The sequence below is a fragment of the Spizellomyces punctatus genome (genome assembly GCF_000182565.1).
Source record: "Spizellomyces punctatus DAOM BR117 chromosome Unknown supercont1.1, whole genome shotgun sequence".
Lineage (NCBI taxonomy): Eukaryota > Fungi > Chytridiomycota > Chytridiomycetes > Spizellomycetales > Spizellomycetaceae > Spizellomyces > Spizellomyces punctatus.
The window spans coordinates 1,305,850-1,328,093 of record NW_015971537.1 but is presented as its reverse complement, the minus strand read 5'-3'; the positions used below and the strand labels follow the sequence as shown (position 1 = coordinate 1,328,093).

General features: G+C 47.4%; 2 protein-coding genes across 2 annotated transcripts; one reads left to right on the top strand and one right to left on the bottom strand.

Annotated features, from left to right (window-relative positions):
- Nucleotides 1-2,252: 2,252 nt before the first annotated feature.
- On the top strand, nt 2,253-16,613 carry SPPG_00478 (uncharacterized protein; the record flags this gene model as incomplete). The annotated part of the gene is made up of 13 exons (XM_016748803.1): nt 2,253-2,352; nt 2,415-2,911; nt 2,981-3,735; nt 3,802-4,059; nt 4,137-4,249; nt 4,316-4,398; nt 4,481-4,744; nt 4,811-5,011; nt 5,090-5,221; nt 5,300-5,488; nt 5,564-6,019; nt 6,094-6,289; nt 6,349-16,613. 13 exons carry the CDS (start codon nt 2,253-2,255, stop codon nt 16,548-16,550), a joined length of 13,446 nt encoding a protein of 4,481 aa, XP_016612814.1. The 3' UTR covers nt 16,551-16,613.
- Nucleotides 16,614-16,691: 78 nt separating this feature from the next.
- SPPG_00477 (uncharacterized protein) lies at nt 16,692-22,022 on the bottom strand. Its single transcript, XM_016748802.1, has 4 exons — nt 17,746-22,022; nt 17,611-17,680; nt 17,433-17,538; nt 16,692-17,365 (listed from the first exon to the last, which is right to left on the bottom strand). Exons 1-4 carry the CDS (start codon nt 21,501-21,503, stop codon nt 16,848-16,850), a joined length of 4,452 nt encoding a protein of 1,483 aa, XP_016612813.1. The 5' UTR covers nt 21,504-22,022; the 3' UTR covers nt 16,692-16,847.
- Between the last annotated feature and the right edge of the window lie 222 nt (nt 22,023-22,244).

The window sequence follows — 22,244 nt, the reverse complement described above, 5'->3', positions numbered from 1 at the left end:
CGCTCGCCAGAGGACGGGGAGCGTTGCGTGAGTCCATCTTGTTGTGTGTTGGTCGTTGTTCAGTGTGTATGTGTGAAAGATGTGGGAAATCTAATAAAATGTCTAATATAATAAAACGTCTATTTGCAAAGTGGGAATAAAAGGAGGATGAACAGCCAAAGGTGTTCAAGAAGAAGAAAGACCCACAGAAGAGAGAGTGAAGAGAGTAAGAAGAAGAAGAGAGAATGGAAAGAAAAAGCGGCTCGTTTGGCGTTAAAAAGTTTTAAAGTCTCTGTGAGAGGAATTACAACAGAGAGAGAGAGACAAGGGGGAATTTACACACACACAGAGCAACACACACTCTACAAAAAGAGAGAGAGAGAGACTGTGAATAAAGAGGGGGAAAGGAGAGGCAGAGAGGAAATTTCTCTCTTTCTTTTTTTTTTTTCTGAGCGTCATTTTTGTTGTGTTCCCTCTTGTTGTGTTTAATTAGGAAACGGACCAGAGGCCGAGTACTCGTTGGGAGAGAGAGAGACAGAGAGAGAGAGAGGGGAAAAAGGGGGGAAACAGGTGTAGACAGAGAGATTTCCCATGCGGTTCAACGTCCGTTTTGGCATTGCATTGGCACTATGAAACGCTCTTATTACGTAATCCATGCATCTGTTTCATTCCCAAATTGGGAGTTCTTCTCTCTCTGAAAGCGGCATGGGAACCCATGTCATGAATTTTAGTGCAAAAATTGTAATACTGCGCCCCACAACCTGTAGTTGGCAAGGAAAGATCCCGGCTCGTTATCAGATAAAAGAATGGGAGAATGACGTGAGAAACGAGAGAACGAGGCTATGACGGGGGGGAATGACATGCGGGGTCTCTCTGGGGCTTTGAACGACAGAGCTTGTGAGAAAGAGAGTTTACTACGGGGTGGCTATGAGCTAGGGAAGGCCATGGCGGGTGTCTAGAGTACAAGAGATTTTGCCAAGAATATGACGTTTTTTTGCACGTCCACACAGCCCACCCCACACGAAGCAACAAGAGGCACCGCGACTTTTCAACATGCCCAAGCAATTTGCATTCCATGTAGGCCATGACATGTTCTATGGCCCTGCTCGCCTACACAGGCACTATGGCCATCCTGTGGCATTACTATGGCCAATTGACAAACCCACGACAGCGCCCTTTCGAGGGAGGCTCCCTTTAACATCCCTACCAAGAGATCCCTGCTTGGCTGCTTGGCACGGAGGAAATGACTGCCCATGACAGGATGCTCAACCAGATCTGTCCATCTACAAATGTCATAACGATATCATTCTGGCGGTTAATCTTGCAGCATGCGTATCTACAGAGATTGGTCTACAAGTACTTGTAGATAATTGCATAGCTATCTATCCCGACTATCCGCATGGGACATGTCATTCCCCAAAACGCATTTTGCGCAGCAAAGCATCAGAATACAAAAATGGGGGCGCCCACGTTTTTTCAGAGGCCGTGGGGGCCATGTGGTCACCGATCGTCTCAGTCACACGGGCTCACGTGAAATCCCGATCTGCTTGTCCCATTTCTTCTTGTTTGAAGCGCGGCCATGTGCATTGGATGGGGTGTAGTCGATGTGATGGACGGGGAGTTCCATGAACGACAAACGACAATCGACAAACGCCGGCGGTCCCTCGGCGAAAGAACTTGGCGACGATGGACCACGATGGACGGCGATGACCACCGTGGAAGGGCATTTCCCATCGTAATGACAAGCCCATGTAACATTAAACTTACCACTCTGGTGGAGGGACGCGGTCCCCTAAATGTAATACTAAGCAAGCCGCTGTACAAAGGCCCCCTGCGGTCCCCAGGAAATACCAAGATATGCGTGACTGTAACAGCACCGTTTCCTGTTTACCATATTGATTATTGACACGTTCATGGCAGCAGGGACTGTGGGTTATACTAAACAGACACCACATATAGAACAAAAGTCACACTTTCAGATGAAGAGCAATTTCTTATCCATAGGACGCATCGACCCTTAGTAACAGGTGCAATGAACAATACCATACGTGGTGTGCAGAATGGCATTCCAGAAGCAGCACACAGGAAATGTCGTATCCACCTCTTTTATACCTGGAGCCGTGGGAAAATGCGCAGCTAGTTAGCAGACGCGTCCAGGTCACGCGTCCGGACTCGCTTATCTAAGCAACTCCGACGTGTCAGACATCTATCAGAGTGGGAAAGCAAAAGAAAGTTGGTAAACGTAGAGAGTGGTTCCAGGCCAAGCGGTCGAAATGGACGTGGATCCCTCGGTGCAAGATGCGCCGGAACAAGATCCTTTGCCAGAGAGTGTGCCGGATAATGCGCCGGAAGGTGTGCCCGAGAGTATGCAAGGTAAGAGTCATCATTGGCACAGCTAATTTTCACGCTGGCCTTAAATGCGCAATCATCATCAGATGCACCAAATCAAGTCGAACCGTCGCCTCCGCAAAAACCCATCGAGACTTTACACCCATCTGGCGACGACCTGCTCATGCTTGAGCAGCTTTTATCTGAAATTTACATTCCACTACTAAGTCAAATCGATCTCCGCGATGAGCATGATTCGGCAACGCATGCAAGAGGGCCCGATGTATCCGGTTCCGAGCACATACTTGACGAGCAAACTGTAAATGGGGCAGCAGGAACGGACAAGTCCGAGGGACTCCGAACTGAGCTCGTTGTATCTATCCAAAAGTTTGCTAGTCAAATATCTCATACCGCTCAACAAGTATCCAGTGAAACGAGGCTGAAAATCCCAGAAGAGCTAAATGTCCTACAAGGGCTATCAGATTTAAATGAGGCAGTGAGGAACACGAACCTGGTCAAATCATTAGAGACATTGGCCGAGGAATGGATTGATACGGTGACCAATGTGTTGGCAAGGGAAGCCAAAAAGACGCCGGTCGGAAACGTACGAGCCCAAAGTTGTTCCTTTGTTCAACATCATTGTTTTTTAGCTGATCCAACTTGTATAACCTAGGGGCCGTTGGCTGAAATTGAGTTTTGGCGAGACCGTAACGCGTCCTTATCCACTCTCTATGAACAACTCAACCTTCCCATTGTACATTCCATTGTACAAATCCTCACAAAAGCACAATCACCCGTATCCTCCTCCCTCGAATTCCAACTCGGGGAGTTGAACAAGTTTTACACGGAAGCAAAAGACAATGTCAAATTCCTTAGTACCCTTGAACGGCACTTTAAAAACATTATCACAGGTAGTCTCAACAGCGTCCAAGACTCGCTTCCGTCCCTCTTGAATGCTATACGTATGGTATGGATTATTTCTCGGCACTATAATCGGGATGAGCGGATGGTGCCTTTAATGAGCAGAATTGCATGGGAGTTGGCAAACAAGGTGGCCAACATTGTGAATATTCGAACGATATTCCGAGAACCCCCGGTGGAAGCCAAGAAAAAAATTGTCGATGCAAAAGACTTGTTGGAAAGCTGGCGGAAAACGTATTTCACTGTTCGAGAACGAATTGAACAATCTGGGCGTGATCAGCGGTGGGAATTTGATCGCAAGAAACTCTTTGAACAAACGGATTACATGGCCCTTCGGTGTGCGGATTTTTACAAGATTGCCGAAATTATGGAGCAGTTTTACAGTATCTTTGGACCAGAATTGAAAGCTGTTACTGGAGATCCACAGCAAATCGACGAAGTCATCAAACGCGTTGAAAACCTCGTAGTCCCCTTTGAATCCGTTCCATTTGATGTGTTTTCCAAAAAGTATGGCCGCCCCATTTCGTATGCCTTACCCGTATCATTTCATCTTATTTTTCTGATATGATGCAGGTATCAAACGGCTTGGGAAACACTCATGTCCCGCTTTCGAGAGCAAATCGTTCAAATTGAAGATATGGCAAAACAATTCATTGACGCCTCGTTCAAAAAACTGCGATCAGCAGAAGGAGCTTTTGATCTCTTGCAGAATATTAAGAATATTAAATCGAGAGAATCAATCAATAATCAGCTTATGGGCAAGTGGTATGAAATTCTGGATCAATATGCTAGAGAGGTGGATATCATTGATGAGATTTTCAAAAGTCACAAGTGAGTGGTTTTTTTTTTTGGAAAGATGTGAGGTGATCTATGTGCGGTCCTTTTAAAAACAACTTTTATAATGCTAGGGATAATCCTCCCTGTACGAAAAATCAACCAAAAGTTGCCGGTGCCATAGCGTGGTCCCGCTCCCTCTTTTATCGCATCAAAAAGACGATTGTGCGGTTTCAGTCTTTGCAAGGTTAGCATTAGAAAAGCAATATGTGTTCAGAATGGTAAAGACTTTGTTGTAACAACATTTCACCAGAGATGCTCGCAAGTGATCAAGGTCGAGCGGTTACAAAGAAATACTTGACAGTAGCAAAAGCGATGCGAGAATACGACGAGCAGGTTTGTTATGCCTGTATTTATGTTTCTAGCAGTCTAATCAAATCCATAACCTAATACTTTTTTCAAACCAATCCCAACACAGCTATACAATTCGTGGTGTCAGTCCGTTGAAGCCAATTCTCTGCAATACCTCAAATCCCATATTCTCTCCAAAGACGCTGGAGCGGCTTACACGGGTACCGGAGCACCTACCACACCGGATACCTACACGGGCGGAAAAGGCGAAACGAATCGAAAGGTTTATGTCAACTTTCGCCCCGAGTTGAGGGATATCATCAAGGAAACAAAGTATTTGGATAAAATGGGGTTGACTGTCCCTGAGGTGGCTTTGAATGTTGCGTTGCAGGTATGGAGTATATGTGTCAGAATTGGGCTCGATTGTTCTGTAAATTGAATATCTTGTTCGAAATAGGAAGAGAAATACTACACTTATGTGGAAAACCTCAACACAATGCTCAATAGCTACAATTCCATCCTGGATGTCCTAGACAGTGCCGAGCGCAAATTACTGCAAACCCACATTGCAGAACTCAAGCGTGTCATGAAACCTGGTTTTACGAGGTTGAATTGGAACTCGCTTGGAATACCAGAGTTTATCTCCCGGTGTAATTCGGTATACTACAGGCAGTTTCTTACTACTCGTTCGCTCGCAAAAGTGAGCTTAACATAATCTCATTTTTTGGAAAAATAGGAAATCAACAAGTTTTCGTCCATGGTCAACCAAATTCGAAAGAATTCTGCCAATATTTCCAATGCAGTTGACCAAATCTCTTGCGCGATGCTCATCAAAGAACCGCCAACGGATAACATTCTAGATGCCCATGTAAGTTTTACCTTGACATTTTGAACATACTATGAATGAAACTAAGAACTTGTTCGTTGTTTCCTTGTCATTTTATAGGAATTTTTCGAGTTTGAGCACAAGAACCGTGCGAACGTTCTTGAGACCATTGTTCAGAAATACAAGAGCATTGGTCCGCTTCTTATTAAAATGGAATCACTTGTTGCAGGGACCAATACGGGGAAAAGCAAGATGCTACGAGAATACTATGCACATTGGGAGAGAAAAGTGTTTTCTGCATTAAACTATGTAAGAAGAAATCGTTTTCTTGTGTTTTCTTTCGAACCATTTACGGCGAATGAATGAATTTTTTATAATGGTTAGATGGTAGTTAACAATATGCAAGTTCTCGAAAACATGCTCAACCTTCGTACGAACGCCCGTCGTTCCAAACGCGCCATTCATATATCATCCATCACAAAACCCCGTCGAAGCGTCCCACTTTTCAAAGTCAGCGCTTCCCTCTCTGCCCCCGAAATCGTCATATCCCCACTCTCGGCCGAAATCTTCAAAATGATGGTCAAACTCGTGCGATCCATTGTTGATTCCACCAAGCAATTTCATCGATGGATGAATGGTACTTGTATTATTACACCACCGCAAAAGGTTGCTGAGGATGAGGACCCGGTGACATTCAATTTTCATACCGACTTGTGTGCGAATCAAACGATCATTACCATGATTGGATCTCTGAATGCTTCCATTACCAAAACCTTTGGGGGTTTGAACAAGTGGCTGGATACGTGGAGAAAGTATCGGCCGCTATGGAAGGTTGACAAGGTGAGATTATATATCTGTTCTTTTTTTTCGATTCTTTTTCCTGTAATGTTTGTTCTTACATGGCCCTTCCGCAGGTCATCACCTTGGAAAAGTTTGCACAAAAAAAGCCGTCTGTTGTCATGTATGATGACAAGCTCGCATTTTACTCCAAGCTAGCAATAGACGTGCAGAGCAATCCGAGTTCCAAAGATCTGGACTTTATCCGTGTGATCTCGACACCGTTACAAGCTGCCATTCATAACGAAGCAAAAGGCTGGATTGATTCAATTGGTAAAGAGTATTTGTTAATGCTCTCCAAATTCTTTTCAACTGACACTTTTCTCTCACAGGAAAACATTTGAATAATATGGGAAGAGAAGGTCTCGACCAACTACACGAGCGAATGGCAAACTACACGGCAGATTTACAACGAGTTCCCGAGACATTAGATGACTTGACATTTGTCCTAAACATTATTGCAGAGCTACGATCCGCCTCGGAAGATGTTGAAATGCGGTACAGAGATATCATGGAGGCATATCGGACGTTACAAATGTACAATATACAAGTTGATCCCGCCGAACTAGAGGCCGCCAATTCTCTTCCCGAAAGTTGGCAAGCCATGCTAGTCAAAGCCAAACAAGTCGACGATGACCTTATACCCGTCAAACGAAAATTCACGGAAACAACTGAAAACCAAGTCAAAGAATTCAAAGCTGAGCTCAAAAGATTCAAGGACGAATTCTCCGCTACGGGACCGGGTGCAATGGATTTGGATATGGATCGTGGGTTACAGTTGTTAAAGGAAGCAAAAGAGGTCATGGCCGCTCTCCAATCTAAAAGAGAAGCCCTAGTCCGAGCCGAGAAATTGTTTAATTTGAACATTACGTCTTACCCAGAACTCCACGAACTCGAAAACGACATTAAAGAGCTTGACAAGATTTATGTACTCTATATTGAAGTCAAGGAAGCCATATCATCGTGGTCTACAACACTATGGGTCAATCTGGATATCAACGTCCTAAACAAGGGTGTTGAAACCTTTTCAACGAGATTAAAACGTTTACCAAAGGAACTTAAACAATTACCACCTTACAACGTCGTAGCCGAAAAAATCGTCACCTTCAAGGACTCTATTCCCCTCTTTGCCGATCTCAAAAATGAAGCTCTCCGCGAACGACACTGGAAACGTTTGATGGAAATCACTGGAAAATCCTTTGACATGAATCCAGACAGTTTTACCCTTGAAAAACTCTTTGCCATGAATTTACATGAACATTCTGAAGCCATTGGGGAGATTGTCGGTGGTGCCATGAAGGAACTCGGTATCGAAAATGGAATCAAAGAAGTGGAAAATACGTGGAAGAATTGTAAATTCACCATTGTAAAGTATATGAAAGGCACCGAGGACCGAGGATTCATTCTTGGAGCCATTGACGAGATTGTGTTGAATCTGGATGATAATGCCATGTCACTTCAATCCATGGGTGCATCACGATTTGTCGCTGCCTTCCTCCCAGCCGTACAACAATGGGAAAAAATTCTATCCCATGTCGGGGAAGTATTGGAAGTATGGATGGTCGTTCAACGTCGCTGGATGTACTTGGAATCCATTTTCATTGGAGCGGGTGATATCCGTATGCAGTTACCTGAAGAAGCGGCCCGATTTGATCGTATCGACAAAACATTCAAGAAACTCATGAGCGATACTGCGAAACATAGTCTAGTACTAGAGGCATGTAATGCCGAAGGAAGGTTACAGCTGCTTCAAAATCTGTCAAATGAGCTTGAAGCCTGCCAAAAATCCCTATCAGACTATCTAGAATCCAAACGAAATGCTTTTCCGCGCTTCTTTTTCATCTCTGACGAAGAGCTCCTATCTATTCTTGGAAGCCATGATCCCAAAAACGTTCAAGAGCACATTATCAAAATGTTTGATAACGTCCTCAAATTGAATTTTGGGACCGGCAAGAACGAAAAGGCTGTGGTAGGCATGTCATCTTCCGAAGGTGAAACCCTCGACTTTCGACGAGTTGTCCCCGTCGAAGGGCGCGTAGAAGAGTGGATGACGGCAGTTGAAGCTGAAATGAAACGATCCAATCGTACCATTCATAAAGAAGCTGTCTACTATTACCCAGACATGGAACGACTTGCTTGGATCCAGGCTTACCAGGGTATGGTAGCCCTTGCTGGTTCCCAAGTGTGGTGGACATGGGAGGTCGAAGACGTCTTTCACAAGATTAAAGGGGGAAACAAGCTAGCCATGAAAAAGTATGCCAAAACACTGGGAGACCAACTCGAACAACTTGTCGTCAAAGTCCGATCCGATCTAAACTCCAATGATCGCAAAAAACTCAATTCGCAAATCATCATTGACGTCCATGCTCGTGATATTGTAGACCGTTTTGTTCGTGACTCTATCATGGATGAAACTGAATTTGAGTGGGAATCCCAACTTCGATTCTATTGGGATAAACAAGCCGATGAACTTCTCGTTCGACAATGTAATGGTGTGTTCGACTATGGATATGAATACATGGGTTTGAATGGTCGATTGGTGATTACACCCCTCACGGATCGATGCTACCTCACCTTGACGCAAGCACTGTCAATGAAATTGGGTGGAGCTCCTGCCGGACCAGCAGGCACAGGAAAGACTGAAACCGTCAAAGATTTGGCCAAAGCAATGGGATTACTTTGCATGGTGACAAATTGCGGTGAAGGAATGGATTACCAAGCCATGGGAAAGATCTTTGCTGGTCTCGTTCAAACCGGTGCGTGGGGTTGTTTTGATGAGTTTAATCGTATCGAGTTGGCAGTCCTTTCTGTCATCTCTGCTCAAATCAAGACCATTCAAAATGCCCTCGTGATGAATTTAAAGAGATTTCAGTTTGAAGGGAATGAAATTGGACTTGATAAAAAGACGGGTATCTTTATTACCATGAATCCTGGCTACGCTGGACGCACGGAGCTTCCAGATAACTTGAAAGCTCTTTTCCGTCCTGTCGTCATGGTGGTACCCGATCTCGAATTGATTTGCGAGATTATGCTCTTTTCAGAAGGGTTCACGCTCGCAAAAAGCTTGGCGAAAAAAATGGTGGTCTTGTATAAACTCGCCAAAGGTCAACTATCCAAACAACACCACTACGATTTTGGACTTCGAGCCTTGAAATCCGTGCTTGTCATGGCTGGCTCTCTCAAGCGTGGATCACCGGATTTGAATGAAGACGTTGTACTCATGCGTGCACTGCGTGACATGAATCTCCCAAAGTTTGTCTTTGAAGATGTGCCGCTGTTCCTTGGGCTTATCACGGATCTCTTCCCTGGCCTCGATTGCCCACGTGTGAGATACCCCAACTTTAACGACGCTGTCGAAGAGGTGTTGCGAGAGAACAATTATATTTTGGTTCCGGAGCAGGTGGATAAGGTTGTGCAGCTTTATGAGACGATGCTTACACGTCACACTTCCATGGTCGTTGGTCCAGCGGGTGGAGGGAAATCCGTTGTCATTGACACACTCGCCAAAGCTCAAACCAAGCTGGGTGTGACAACCAAGCTCTATACGCTGAACGCCAAGGCAGTCACAGTCGCGGAACTCTACGGTGTTCTTGACCCAGTTACTCGAGACTGGACAGACGGATTGCTCTCCAACATTTTCCGTGAAGTTAATAAACCCACAGATAAAAAGGAACGAAAGTACATTGTGTTTGATGGCGATGTTGATGCTGTTTGGGTCGAGAACATGAACTCGGTCATGGACGACAACCGTTTGTTGACCTTACCCAACGGTGAGCGTATTCGACTCCAGAAACACGCAGCACTCTTATTCGAGGTCGGTGATTTGCAGTACGCAAGTCCCGCGACAGTATCCCGTTGTGGAATGGTGTACATGGATCCCAAAAATCTCGGGTACAAACCCTATTTTCAAAAATGGGTCAATGCACGGCAGAATAAATCCGAGGGAGATATTCTGCTCCGGTTGTTTACAAAGTACGTGCCACCATGCGTCGAGTACGTCCTCGAGGGAACATTTGAAGGGTTTGTTGCGGAGCCTTTGAAGCGAGTCATCCCTGTCACTGCACTCGCCATGATTTCCCAACTTTGTGCACTCTTGGAAATGCAATTAACGGACAATAAACAGCATTCACAAGAATCGGTCATTGAAGGGATTTTCATCCAGTCTCTGACGTGGTCCATCGGGGCAAGCCTTGTAGAAGATGACCGAACCAAATTCTCGGATGCCATTAAGAAGCTGTCCGAATTACCGTTGGTGCATACTGCCGCAGCCATTGCGCTTGGTCAATTGCCAGGAAACGAAAAGTCCATTTACGATTACCACTTTGATGCTACAGAACTGCAATGGATACCCTGGAGCAACTATGTCCCCTCTTACGAACACAATCGTTCACAGTCATACCATGAGATCCTGGTACCTACAATGGACACCATCCGACACTCGTGGTTACTCGAGAAACTGGTTGCCATTAGACGTCCGGTCTTGTTTGTCGGTGAGACGGGAACATCAAAGACTGTGACTGTTCAGAAATTCTTGCGAGGATTACCTTCCGACAAGAATTTCCTCCTCAATATCAACTTTTCATCCCGCACGAGTTCCTTGGATGTTCAAAAGAACTTGGAAGCCAATGTCGAAAAGCGGACCAAGGATACCTATGGACCAGCTGCTGGAAAGCGCATGATTGTGTTTATCGACGATCTGAACATGCCTGCAAAAGACACTTACGGCACACAGCAACCCATTGCGCTTTTGAAACTACTTATTGAGCGCGGCGGTATTTATGACCGAGGCAAGGAGCTCAACTGGAAATACTTGAAAGATGTCCAGTTCCTAGGTGCGATGGGTACGCCCGGAGGAGGCAGGAACGACATTGACATCCGCTTTGCATCCTTGTTTTGTGTCTTCAATATCACTTTCCCGAAAGAGAACAGTCTGCAAAGGATTTATTCCAATATCCTACAAGGCCACCTAACGCCCTTTTCAGAGGGTATCAAGCAAATAGGCGACAGACTGACCACAATTACTCTAAAACTGTACGCGGAGGTTTCCAAAAATCTCATGCCAACTCCGAGCAAGTTCCACTACATCTTCAACCTTCGTGACATCTCCCGGGTTTACGAAGGCTTATGCTTGGCAACTCCGGATCACTTTGTCGAAGCAAAACACTTTGTTAGACTCTGGCGAAACGAGGTTCTCCGCGTCTTTTACGATCGACTGGTCACGGATGCTGATCGCGACTATGTCACCAAGCTCATCAATCGACTCGTACTGGACAACTTTGAAACCGATGAAGAGTACATTACACGGAACCCCAGTTTGTTTGGCGATTTCCGGCATGCGATGCATGAAGAAACTGCACGGTTGTATGAAGACTTGCTCGATTTTACTGCTGTCCGGTCTATATACCAGGAAATCCTAGAGGAATATAATGAAAAGTTTAACAGGATGAACCTTGTTCTCTTTGAAGACGCTTTGGAGCATCTGACGAGGATTCATAGAGTCATTCGTATGCAACGTGGTCACGCTCTGTTGGTAGGTGTGGGAGGATCTGGTAAACAGTCTTTAACCCGCTTAGCTGCTTTTGCTGCTGGGTGCTCCGTGTTCGAGATCACCCTTACTCGAGGCTACGGAGAAGCAGAGTTCCGCGAATCTCTAAAGACGCTGTACTCCCAACTGGGATCTGGCAAGAAAACTGTGTTCCTATTTACGGATGCCCACGTCGTGCAGGAAGGGTTTCTGGAACTCATCAACAATATGCTCACCACTGGTATGGTACCAGCACTCTATGAAGATGACGAAAAGGATGCGCTATTGGGGTTGATTCGAGACGAAGCGGTTAAACAAGGGATTGTTCAAACAAAGGAAAATCTTTGGCAATACTTTGTCAACAAATGTTCGAATAATCTACACGTTGTCCTTTGCATGTCCCCTCAAGGAGATAAGTTACGAGATCGATGCCGATCTTTCCCTGGTTTGGTCAACAATACCATCATCGACTGGTTCCCACCATGGCCTGAGCAAGCACTCTTCTCCGTTGCGGATGCTTTCTTACGTGAGGATTTGGTCCCTACTGAGCATCGAGGTTCGATTGTGCAGCACATGGTGGGAGTCCATCTGTCAGTGGGAGTTGCGAGCAGCGAATTCCTACAAAAATACCGACGAGCCAACTATGTGACTCCAAAAAATTATTTGGACTATGTAAACACTTATAACCGATTGCTGGAAGAGAATCGCGATCTGAACACTCGCTCTTGTGCTCGTTTGGAAACTGGTCTGGGAAAACTCGAGGAATCATCGCGACAGCTGGATGTCCTCAATGCACAGTTGGCTGAACAGAATATTGCAGTCAAGGAGAAGACCGAAGCATGTAACAGGCTGCTGGAAGTAATTACTAGCAGCACAAAGGAAGCTGAAGAAAAGAAGGAGCTAGCGGAAAAGAAGGAAACCGAACTGGACGCCCAAAATACGCAGATTGCTAAAGACAAGGAAGAAGCTGAGGCGGCGCTTGCCGAAGCATTGCCTGCATTGGAAGAAGCTCGACTAGCATTACAAAATCTTTCTGCTTCCGAAATCACTGAAATTCGTTCCTTTGCCAAACCGCCCAAAGAAGTGCAAAAAGTCTGCGAATGTGTTTGTGTTATCAAGGGCATCAAAGATGTTTCATGGAAGAGCGCCAAAACCATGATGTCCGCAACAGATTTCAAATCATCTTTACAAGCCTTGGACGTTGATGGAATATCTAGTGCACAAATCAAGGCCGTCAAGGGCATTTTGAAAGAAATGGATGTGTCCATGCAGCGGATGAATGAAATCTCAGCTGCTGGTGCTGGGCTGTTAAAGTTTGTACTGGCCGTGGTGGGCTACTGCAACGTCGCAAAACAAATTGCCCCCAAACGTGCAGCTGTGGCAACACTGGAAAAAAATCTTGCCCTATCCAAAAATGAGTTTGAGAAAATCACCAAAGAGTTGAAACGGTTGAACGACGAGCTCGGTTCCCTGCAACAACAATTTCACCAAGCAAAAGCGGAGCAGCTCGAACTTCAAAAGATGGCTGAAATTATGGAGCGGCGCCTTCAAGCAGCCGATAAGCTCATTTCTGGCTTGGGTTCAGAAAGAATCCGTTGGGCCAAAGATCTAGAGTCCCTGAAGGAGCAGCGTATCCAACTCGTAGGTGACTGCCTCCTTGTCTCTGGATTCCTCAGTTACGCTGGTGCATTCAACTGGGAGCTGCGAAACGACCTCATCTACAAGCGATGGATGGTTGATCTGTCCTCCAAGAGCGTTCCAATCAGTGCCAATTTCAAAGTTGAAAAACTTTTAGTGACAGATGTGGAGATGAGCAAATGGAGTCAAGAAGGTTTACCCGCCGACGAACTATCCATTCAGAACGGTATCCTTACCACCAAAGCCTCTCGCTTCCCCCTTTGTATCGATCCACAACAACAAGCTTTGAATTGGATCAAGAAGCGTGAAGCTGCCAATAACTTGAAGATATCGTCGTTTAATGATCCAGATTTTTTGAAGCACTTGGAAATGGCAGTCACCTACGGTTTCCCCTTCTTGTTTGAAGACGTTGATGAATATATTGATCCTGTTATCGATAACCTACTGGAGAAGAATATCAAAGTGCAAGGAGCCCGAAGGTTCATTGTTTTGGGGGACAAGGAAGTTGACTACGACCCCAATTTCCGATTGTATTTGACATCGCGACTTCCAAACCCGACCTACACCCCCAAGATGTTTGGGTCCGCCATGATCATCAACTACAGTGTGACATTCAAAGGGCTCAGTGATCAGCTCCTGAACGTTGTCGTGGGACACGAAAGGAAGGAGCTCGAGGAACAACGCGAACGGTTGATTGCCGAAATGAGCCAGAACAAGAGTCTCTTGAAGGATTTAGAGGATACGCTGCTTCGAGAACTTGCATCGTCCACAGGGTTGATGCTGGACAATGTGGAACTCATCAGGACACTGGAAGAAACAAAATCCAAGGCAACTGAAATTGGACAAAAGGTGGTACTTGCGACCCAAACATCAGCTGAGGTTGAGATTTCTCGTGATGCCTACCGCCCAGCCGCCAAGTGCGGGGCTGTCCTCTTTTTCGTCCTGGCGGGATTGTCAACCATCAACCCCATGTACGAGTACTCACTTGCCGCCTTCCTTGAAGTATTTTCCCTCTCGCTGCATCGCAGCAAGCCCGATGCTAACCTTTCAAAGCGATTGACAAAGATTATGGATACGTTGAAATACGCCGTCTATAACTACGCATGCACGGGCTTGTTCGAGAAACACAAGCTCATGTTCTCATTCCAGATGACGATTAAGCTCATGGAAGCGGAAGGGATGATTGACCCGGTGGAGCTCAATTATTTCCTCAAAGGAGATATATCCCTTGAGCAACCCGCCACTGCCAAACCCTTTTCATGGATCACGGACCAGGGTTGGAAGGACCTTCTCCGTCTGACGACCCTCAATGCCAACTTTTCCATGTTGGCCGAACACGTTCGCAAAAATGAAGAGGAATGGCAAGGTTGGGTGCGACTTGATGCTCCCGAAAATGCACCATTCCCAATGGATTACTCGAACCGACTGTCTCCCTTCCAACAGCTCTGCGTGCTCCGGTGTTTCCGCACCGACCGTGTCTACAATGCCGTGACCAACTTTGTCATTAAACACATGGGAGAAAAGTACGTCATGCCGCCGGTGATCAATTACCAAAACATTTTTGAGCAATCGACGCCGACGAGTCCGGTGGTCTTTATCCTCAGTCCGGGAGCAGATCCACAGAATGACCTGCAGAAATTGGCAGAGGCCCGTGGGTTTGGGGGAAACAGGCTCAAGTTTTTGTCACTAGGGCAAGGACAAGCCCCGATTGCATTGCAATTGCTAGAAACAGCTGTATCTCGTGGACAGTGGTTGATGCTGCAGAATTGCCATTTGTTGGTAACTTGGTTGCGGACATTAGAAAAGGTTCTCGAAAAGATCGAGAAACCGCATGTAGACTTTAGATTGTGGCTAACGACAGAGCCAACACCCCAATTCCCCATCGGCATCCTCCAACGATCTCTGAAAGTCGTGACAGAACCTCCCAACGGACTTAAACTTAATCTACGCAGTAGCTACTACAAGCTGACAGAGGAAACCCTACAAGACTGTGCTCACGAGGCGTTCCGTCCCTTGGTGTACGTTCTAGCCTTTTTCCATGCTGTAGTGCAAGAGCGTGGCAAGTATGGCAAGATTGGGTGGAATGTCAAATACGACTTCAATGAATCGGACTTTAGAGTGAGTATGACCATCTTGCGAACGTACTTGAACAAGACAGCTGGCGTCAAGGACGCAAAGATTCCATGGACGACGTTGCGGTATCTGATTGGTGAAACGATCTATGGAGGTCGAGTGACGGATGACTACGATCGCAGAGTACTGATGACCTACCTTGACGAATACCTCGGAGATTTCCTTTTCGACTCTTTCCAACCCTTCTTCTTCTACTCCAACCCACAAGTCCAATACAAAGTCCCGAGACACGGCACCAGAGATGACTACCTTACCTATATTGAAGGTCTCCCTCTGACAAACGCACCTGACGTGTTTGGTCTCCATCCAGACGCGGAAATCGGGTACCTCACCACAGCCGTAAAAGATATGTGGACGCAGCTCATCTCGCTTCAACCACGGACTGCAGAAGGGGCAGGCGGAATCAGTCGGGAGGAGTTTATTTCCAATATTGCGTCAGACATCCAAGCCAAACTCCCTACCATGTTTGACATTCCCCGAATTTATAAATCGATCGGCACGCCTTCTCCTACGCAAGTCGTCCTCTTACAAGAACTTGAACGATGGAATATACTGGTGGACCAAATGTCGACCTCCCTTCGAGATCTGCGCCGAGCTCTTAAGGGTGAAATCGGTATGAGTGCTAAACTGGACCAACTTGCCAATTCGCTCTTCAATGGCAACCTACCCAGCATGTGGAGATCCCTCGCTCCACAGACAGAAAAAGGTCTCGGAGGGTGGATCACGCATTTCGAACGGCGCTTCCAGCAATACTCCAACTGGATCAAGAACGGGGAACCCGTCGTCATGTGGCTATCTGGCTTACATGTTCCAGAGGCCTACATCACCGCCCTTGTTCAAACCACCTGCCGCAAAAATGGATGGCCACTGGACCGGTCGACATTGTACACTCAAGTCACGCAGTACACGGACCCCAAGGAAATACAAGAACGCCCCTCGTCTGGTTGCTACGTCCAAGGCCTCTACCTAGAAGGCGCAGGCTGGGACATCAAAAACAATGCGCTCATTCGTCTTGAAACTGGCGGAAGGCTCCTAACTGAACTTCCCATCCTCCGCATCATCCCCATCGAATCACACAGACTGAAGCTCGTCAACACGTTCCGAACACCAGTGTACACGACCCAGCAGAGACGGAACGCCAGTGGAGTCGGGTGGGTGTTTGATGCGGATTTGAGTACGAATGATCATGGGAGTCATTGGGTACTGCAGGGGGTTTGTCTGCTTTTGAATACCGATTGAAGGAGCTTGTGGGTATTGGTAGAGATTTTGTACATAATATTTAATAAAGATCTTGTCGATTAGACCCTTTTCTGTTGACCTCAAATGTCTAGCCGTCGACAGAGTAAACACATCTACAAGAAAGGATGCAAACACATATGCATACAAGTGAGATTTCTTCTTATGCTTTACAAAAAAGAAAATTATGTACAGAAGGTCCCAGCGTGGTCCATTATCCGCCATGACACAAGCCCACTAGCACACCACAACCTACTCACCAAACCCAGCAAAGGACCCGACCAAAACAACATAAAATAATCATTTTTCATCCAAAACCACCACCGGACTCCAATTCATTGGCACACCCTCCTCTTCCAACCTCATACACTCCTCCAGATGCATAATCGCCGGAACATCCCACGGCACATCCACCAAGTACGTCTCAAAGAGGACTTTTGCCTGTTCGAATTCCCCTTGACAGTAATAATCGAATGCTTTTTCGTACAGCATCATGCGTCGAAGGACGGCGGGATCACACGCATCCAGAGAATCGACGAGCTCATAACACTTTTTAGCAACTGTCTTGCCTTTAACTGCTACATAATCGAGAGGGCGAAGTACAAAATACTCGTGAACCTGATCGCGCACGGCGTCCGACACAATGATGGATGTGTTGTAGCGTTTGTTAAGACCTTCAAGGCGGGAGGCGAGGTTGACGGTGTCGCCTAGGCAAGTGTAGTTGAGACGAGTAGGGGATCCGAGGTTACCGACCAGAGCGGGGCCAGTGTTGAGTCCGATGCGGGCACGGATCTCCGGGTAGCCTTTTACCAACCAGTCTAGGATAGAGCACATCAGCCAATAGTTTTCAAATAGGCTGCATATAAACACCCATCGATAATTTACCATCTCGAAGCTCCTTTAACCGCTCCTGTGATTTGAGTGCAGCATCGCATGCAACAATGGCGTGCTCCTCTAAATACAAGGGAGCATTCCAGAACGCCATGACAGCCTAGTGTACATAGAAGACGAGGTTTGAAAAAAAAAAATCCAAACTCATCTATGAAAAGAGCTGTGCGCTTACGTCGCCAATGAACTTGTCAACGATCCCTTGACTTTCGAGAATGATGCTCGACATTTCGCTCAGGTACTCACTGTACGCACACGTTTTCAACCACAGTATTCGCTAACCGACAGTATTGACAAAGGGAAACCTTACCTCATCACAAGGACCAACTGCTGTGGACTCATACTCTCAGCAATCGTTGTAAAATTGGCAATATCCGAGAAGAAAATGCTCAAACTCATTTCATCGACACCCAACACCGCCTCTCGCTTCATTTTCACCAACAGGGCGACAACATCCAGTGGAACATATTTGCTAAAGCTTTTTAACCCAGAGGTCATGGCGTCCATGGCCGTATTGAGCAATTGGATTTCTTTTAGCACAAACGGGACTTGTTTGCTTCGTGCGGATGCTGCCGAACTTCGACGGCGTCGTCGGGCGGATCGGGATGTGGAGCGGGAACGCGGTGGTAAGAAAAACGACCGACGAACCGTAGAGGATCGACCTCGGTCTGTTGAATCTTGCGAATCGTTACTATTTCTCCGCCCCGGGAAGGACCATCCAAATCGGAGACTCGCTAGACTCCAGCGCCGTCTAGGGGGGTCCTCGTAGTCGCTTCCACCATCCGTGTCGTCATCCGAAAACGACGGTGCATCCTCGTCAAAATTCAAATCTGCAATTCGCATCATTTTCTCCGCTGCTCGTTTCAAAGGCCGCCCAATGGCCCTCGTGACGAGAAAACTCGCCAACGCCGAGGCAACAAGGACAAGCGCCGCTGTCAAGGGGATCGTGAGAGTGTAAATCTGTCCTAGACGGAGATGAAAGTATTGCCCAGGAACCCGCCCTATAATGGCCCACTGTAATCCCGCCCGAGGCTGATACAGGGATGCAATGACCAACGCACTGTCTGACCACACTTGCAAGGGGGCAGAGAGGATGGGAATATTCTCATCGCTAAGGACGGGTGTTGTAGGCAAATTTCTCAAAGAGCCTACTGTAGACGGTAAATCCCCCAAACACGGATCGCCATCCATCGAAGCAAACAATGGTGGAGGGTCATCGGGAGGTGGTGGCAACATCGCACCAGGCGTCGTCGCCAACGGAACATCTCGATTTCCAGGACACGTCGACGCAAGGATAATCCCTGTCTGTACATCAGCAATCACAAATTGAATAGCCCCTGCAACACTGGTATCATCGTTAAAAAGTACATCTGGCCGACTCGGGTCCAAATCCCTCAACAAGGCACTTAGTGATTGCTTTAAAAACTGCGAGAGGGACCGTAAGCGTATATCCACTGCCGCAATCGCGACCAGTGAATTCGTATCAAACGGGGACTGATGTACCGGCATAACATTGGTGAAGCCATATCCATCCCCAGATCCGAGATTATACACTCCGGTCCAACTTTCGAAAGGACTGGATAGTGCACGACGGTAGTATGGTCGCTGTGTTGCATCGTAGAAATCAATTGTTCCGTCTGTGGGTGATGCCAATAGATTGGCAACGCATGCCGGGTCCTCGTAATTGGGGCATGCAATCGCGGCGGTGCTGTTCAAGCTGTACGAGTATCTTGGGGCGGGTGCTGTCCCGTTTGCTAATCTCAACGTATACTTCCCCTGTCCACCTACTGCCTTTGGATCCGGAATTGTAAAATCTTCGAACCCCGGGTAAGAATTGACAAACACCCCACAAAAAGACCCTTTCAAATCCACAACATAGATCTGGTCCCCATTCCACCTCGTTGCTCGTTTCACCCGAGACCAGTAGTATCCAGCACAGACTTGGGTGTCGGGGCGGAGTGACCAAGTCTCGACAGCAGAGACCGTAACGGCGTTGGATTCTTCTGCGCGGCCCAGAGCCGAACCTATGGAGAGGGCGATGGACTTGAGGGCGACGGTGCCGAGGGCCTCGAGGGCGACCCGCGCATTATCTTTTCCGGAAACATAGCTCACAACCGCAATCACAATAATCGCGAATACAATAATAATGACATTGGTTAAAGCCATCGCATTTCTTAGTGACAACCACCTCGGAGGAAGTCGAACCGCCTTTAGCCACGGCGACCGTATCGACGGCGCATAAACATCCGATCTCCGCCGTCCACCCCCTGCTCCCTCGGCCGCATGACTCCCAGCGTCCAGCCGATGATGTCTCCCCGGTCTCCAAATTGATTGTGATAGTGTCCCGATGCTAAGTGTCTCATCAGGAGGATATTGCGGTTGGAGGATCAGTTTCCTATTTCGTATCGAGCCACTGGATTTGCGGGGATTGTTTGGAATGGATGCCTCATCTGCGTCGTCATCAGCAACATCCGCTTCATTCCCGTAGTCATGGGGGTCGTCTTCATCTGTAGGGTGGTGGTGGTAAAAGACTGCAGGGTGTTCGGCAACCACGGTGACAGGGAGGGCGTCGGAGTTAATGATGTCCCCAGGAAGAGGTTTAAAAATGCTCATGTTGGAGATATGGGTTGTGGTCGTGGTCGTATAGGTTTTGTCGGCTCCTGTCGATCGAGCTCGTTTGCGGCCCAGGGAGGATTGAAAGTCTTCTTCTGCTTGCTGTTGCTGCTGCTGCTGCTGTTGGGGTTGTGTGGGTGATGCTGTCTGCTTTTTCTCTTTTCCACTACTCCCTTTTCTTGGCGGTGGGCTCATCCGGGAGCCGGATTCTTCATCGGAATTCGATGCTCCCCCTGAAGACCTGGCACCACCCACTGTCCGCCGTTTCTGACATTGTTCCAGAAAAATGCGCATGCCTCGTTCATCGTCATCTGAGATGTAGTCAGGACCATTTGGTCCTCCACTGGGTTTGCGCGTTTGCCCCATGAAAGCCGAAAATGCCTTTCGATGTCCTTCCGAAAAACTTGACCCACTCCCCCTTCTTCCTTGAGCGATATGCTCCGTCTGTTCACTAAACGAGACACGCGGCTCAACATCGATTGCGCCGTCGCTTCCTTTCCGTGGACCATTGGCAGATTTTGGTCGTCCTTTTCCCTTTTCGTCAAAGCTGTTTGACCGCTTGCGCATGGTGGTAGGTGCGCTACCTTTTCGAGAGGGAATGTAGAGGGTGGTGGAACTCGGCCCTGCCTCACTATCTAATGGCAGCGCATCGTTGCGGTGGAGTGCCGGCTCGCTTTTGGTGCTGGTTTCCGAGGACTGGGGGTCACTGTCAGACGACAGCTCTGGAGGACGTTTGGCGAGAGCAGGTTCACTTTTGGTCCATGGGGTGGATGCGATAGGTGGTTGCTCAGGATTAACCTGGTTGATAATAGGCGAGGATGGCCGGCGGAGAGCTGGACGAAGGGGCTTCTTTTGCTTGGATGCTGGGAGAGCGATGGGAGATTTGAGTCCTATCGGTTGTGTCGTGATCGTGGTAGATGGCGATGTGGATGTTAATAATGGTGATGAGACATCCTGCCCTAAAGTAGCAGCCGAATCGAGACCAACAATAGTTGGAATCCCTTTCCATCCATTCCTAGGCAAAGACTGCGTCGTTCCTTCGCCCCGAACCAGATGATCATGTATCCTCATAACACCCAATCCCAGCACACCGCCCATAGCATCTGGAAGATACGATGCTCTTTGGAGCTGTTCTGGTACTTGTCCATCCTCCCGTTGTTGCTGGGTATGCCAAGAAGCGGGATTCGCTTCTTCCCCACATTTCACCTCATAACCCCCACTGGATGCGCTCGTTCCAGTTGACGCAGCACTTCCTCTCCGCACATATCCATCTAACGCTGCACCTGATCCTAATAGCGTTTTCCACGTTCGTGGAATATCGCCGGCGGAAGACGTCCGACGGATCGAACGGTGGAACTCGTCGCGGCAGAGTGAGGCTTTGAGTGTTGGACCAAGGATCCCGAGTCGGTCGTCAGGAAAGGGGAGTGTGAGAGCAGAGGACTCGAGTTGGGTCATGCTGGACGTTTGGGATGTGTGAATCGGGGGTGATGGATGTAATGCAGAACAGAGAGAAGAGTGCTAACCCTTAACAAGGGTTTTCAGTTTTTGTCCAACGACAAAACCGGTGCACCTAATGTAATGTAATGTATAAAATAAAAAAATAAAACAGATCGTATCTCCCAATGTCGCCACATACAAAGAAAAACACAACAACAGGTTATCCGCGCTCGTTACTCAACAGCAGTGCAGAAAAATGCCGGCCCATACAATCAAATCACCCGCCCTCATTCGTTATGTTGGAAACCCTCGTTTACCAACAAACCAAAATTCAATAGGGTCACCTACAGGCCTCAGCCAGAGGACGAGGAGACACGAGGGTAGCCCAGACCCAAGTCAGGATACGTTTATGGCATCCATGGCAGAAAGACACAAGCTATGCACAGTTGGAGTTGATAATGGCTGCTAGTGAATGGTAACACGCGAGAGAATTATTGGATATGTGCGCATATTGGACGTAACTGGCTGGCCCCGCCCGTCCGCGCTTTAGTTGGTATTGAAAATGCTGGATATCCCGACGGTTCGGCACGGGCCCTTTGAACAACAGGGGGTTGGGGGATTCCCCTTTCTAAATTTACGACCGAAGAGTAAGCAAGCTAGAGCCCTGCTTGAACAAAATCTCAATTGTCGCTTCCTTTGTCTGCCTACAATCAGCATTCTAAGCAAACACGTTCCGTCAGCATGCCCCTACGCGGAACT

Bases quoted from the DNA above. Each gene is read 5' to 3' on its own strand.
- SPPG_00477 (XM_016748802.1), bottom strand. From the start codon at position 21,503: ATGACCCAACTCGAGTCCTCTGCTCTCACACTCCCCTTTCCTGACGAC. The intron at 17,681-17,745 runs GTAAGGTTTCCC...GTGTGCGTACAG, and splicing joins CAGTTGGTCCTTGTGATGAG to TGAGTACCTGAGCGAAATGT. The intron at 17,539-17,610 runs GTAAGCGCACAG...TATGTACACTAG, and splicing joins TTGACAAGTTCATTGGCGAC to GCTGTCATGGCGTTCTGGAA.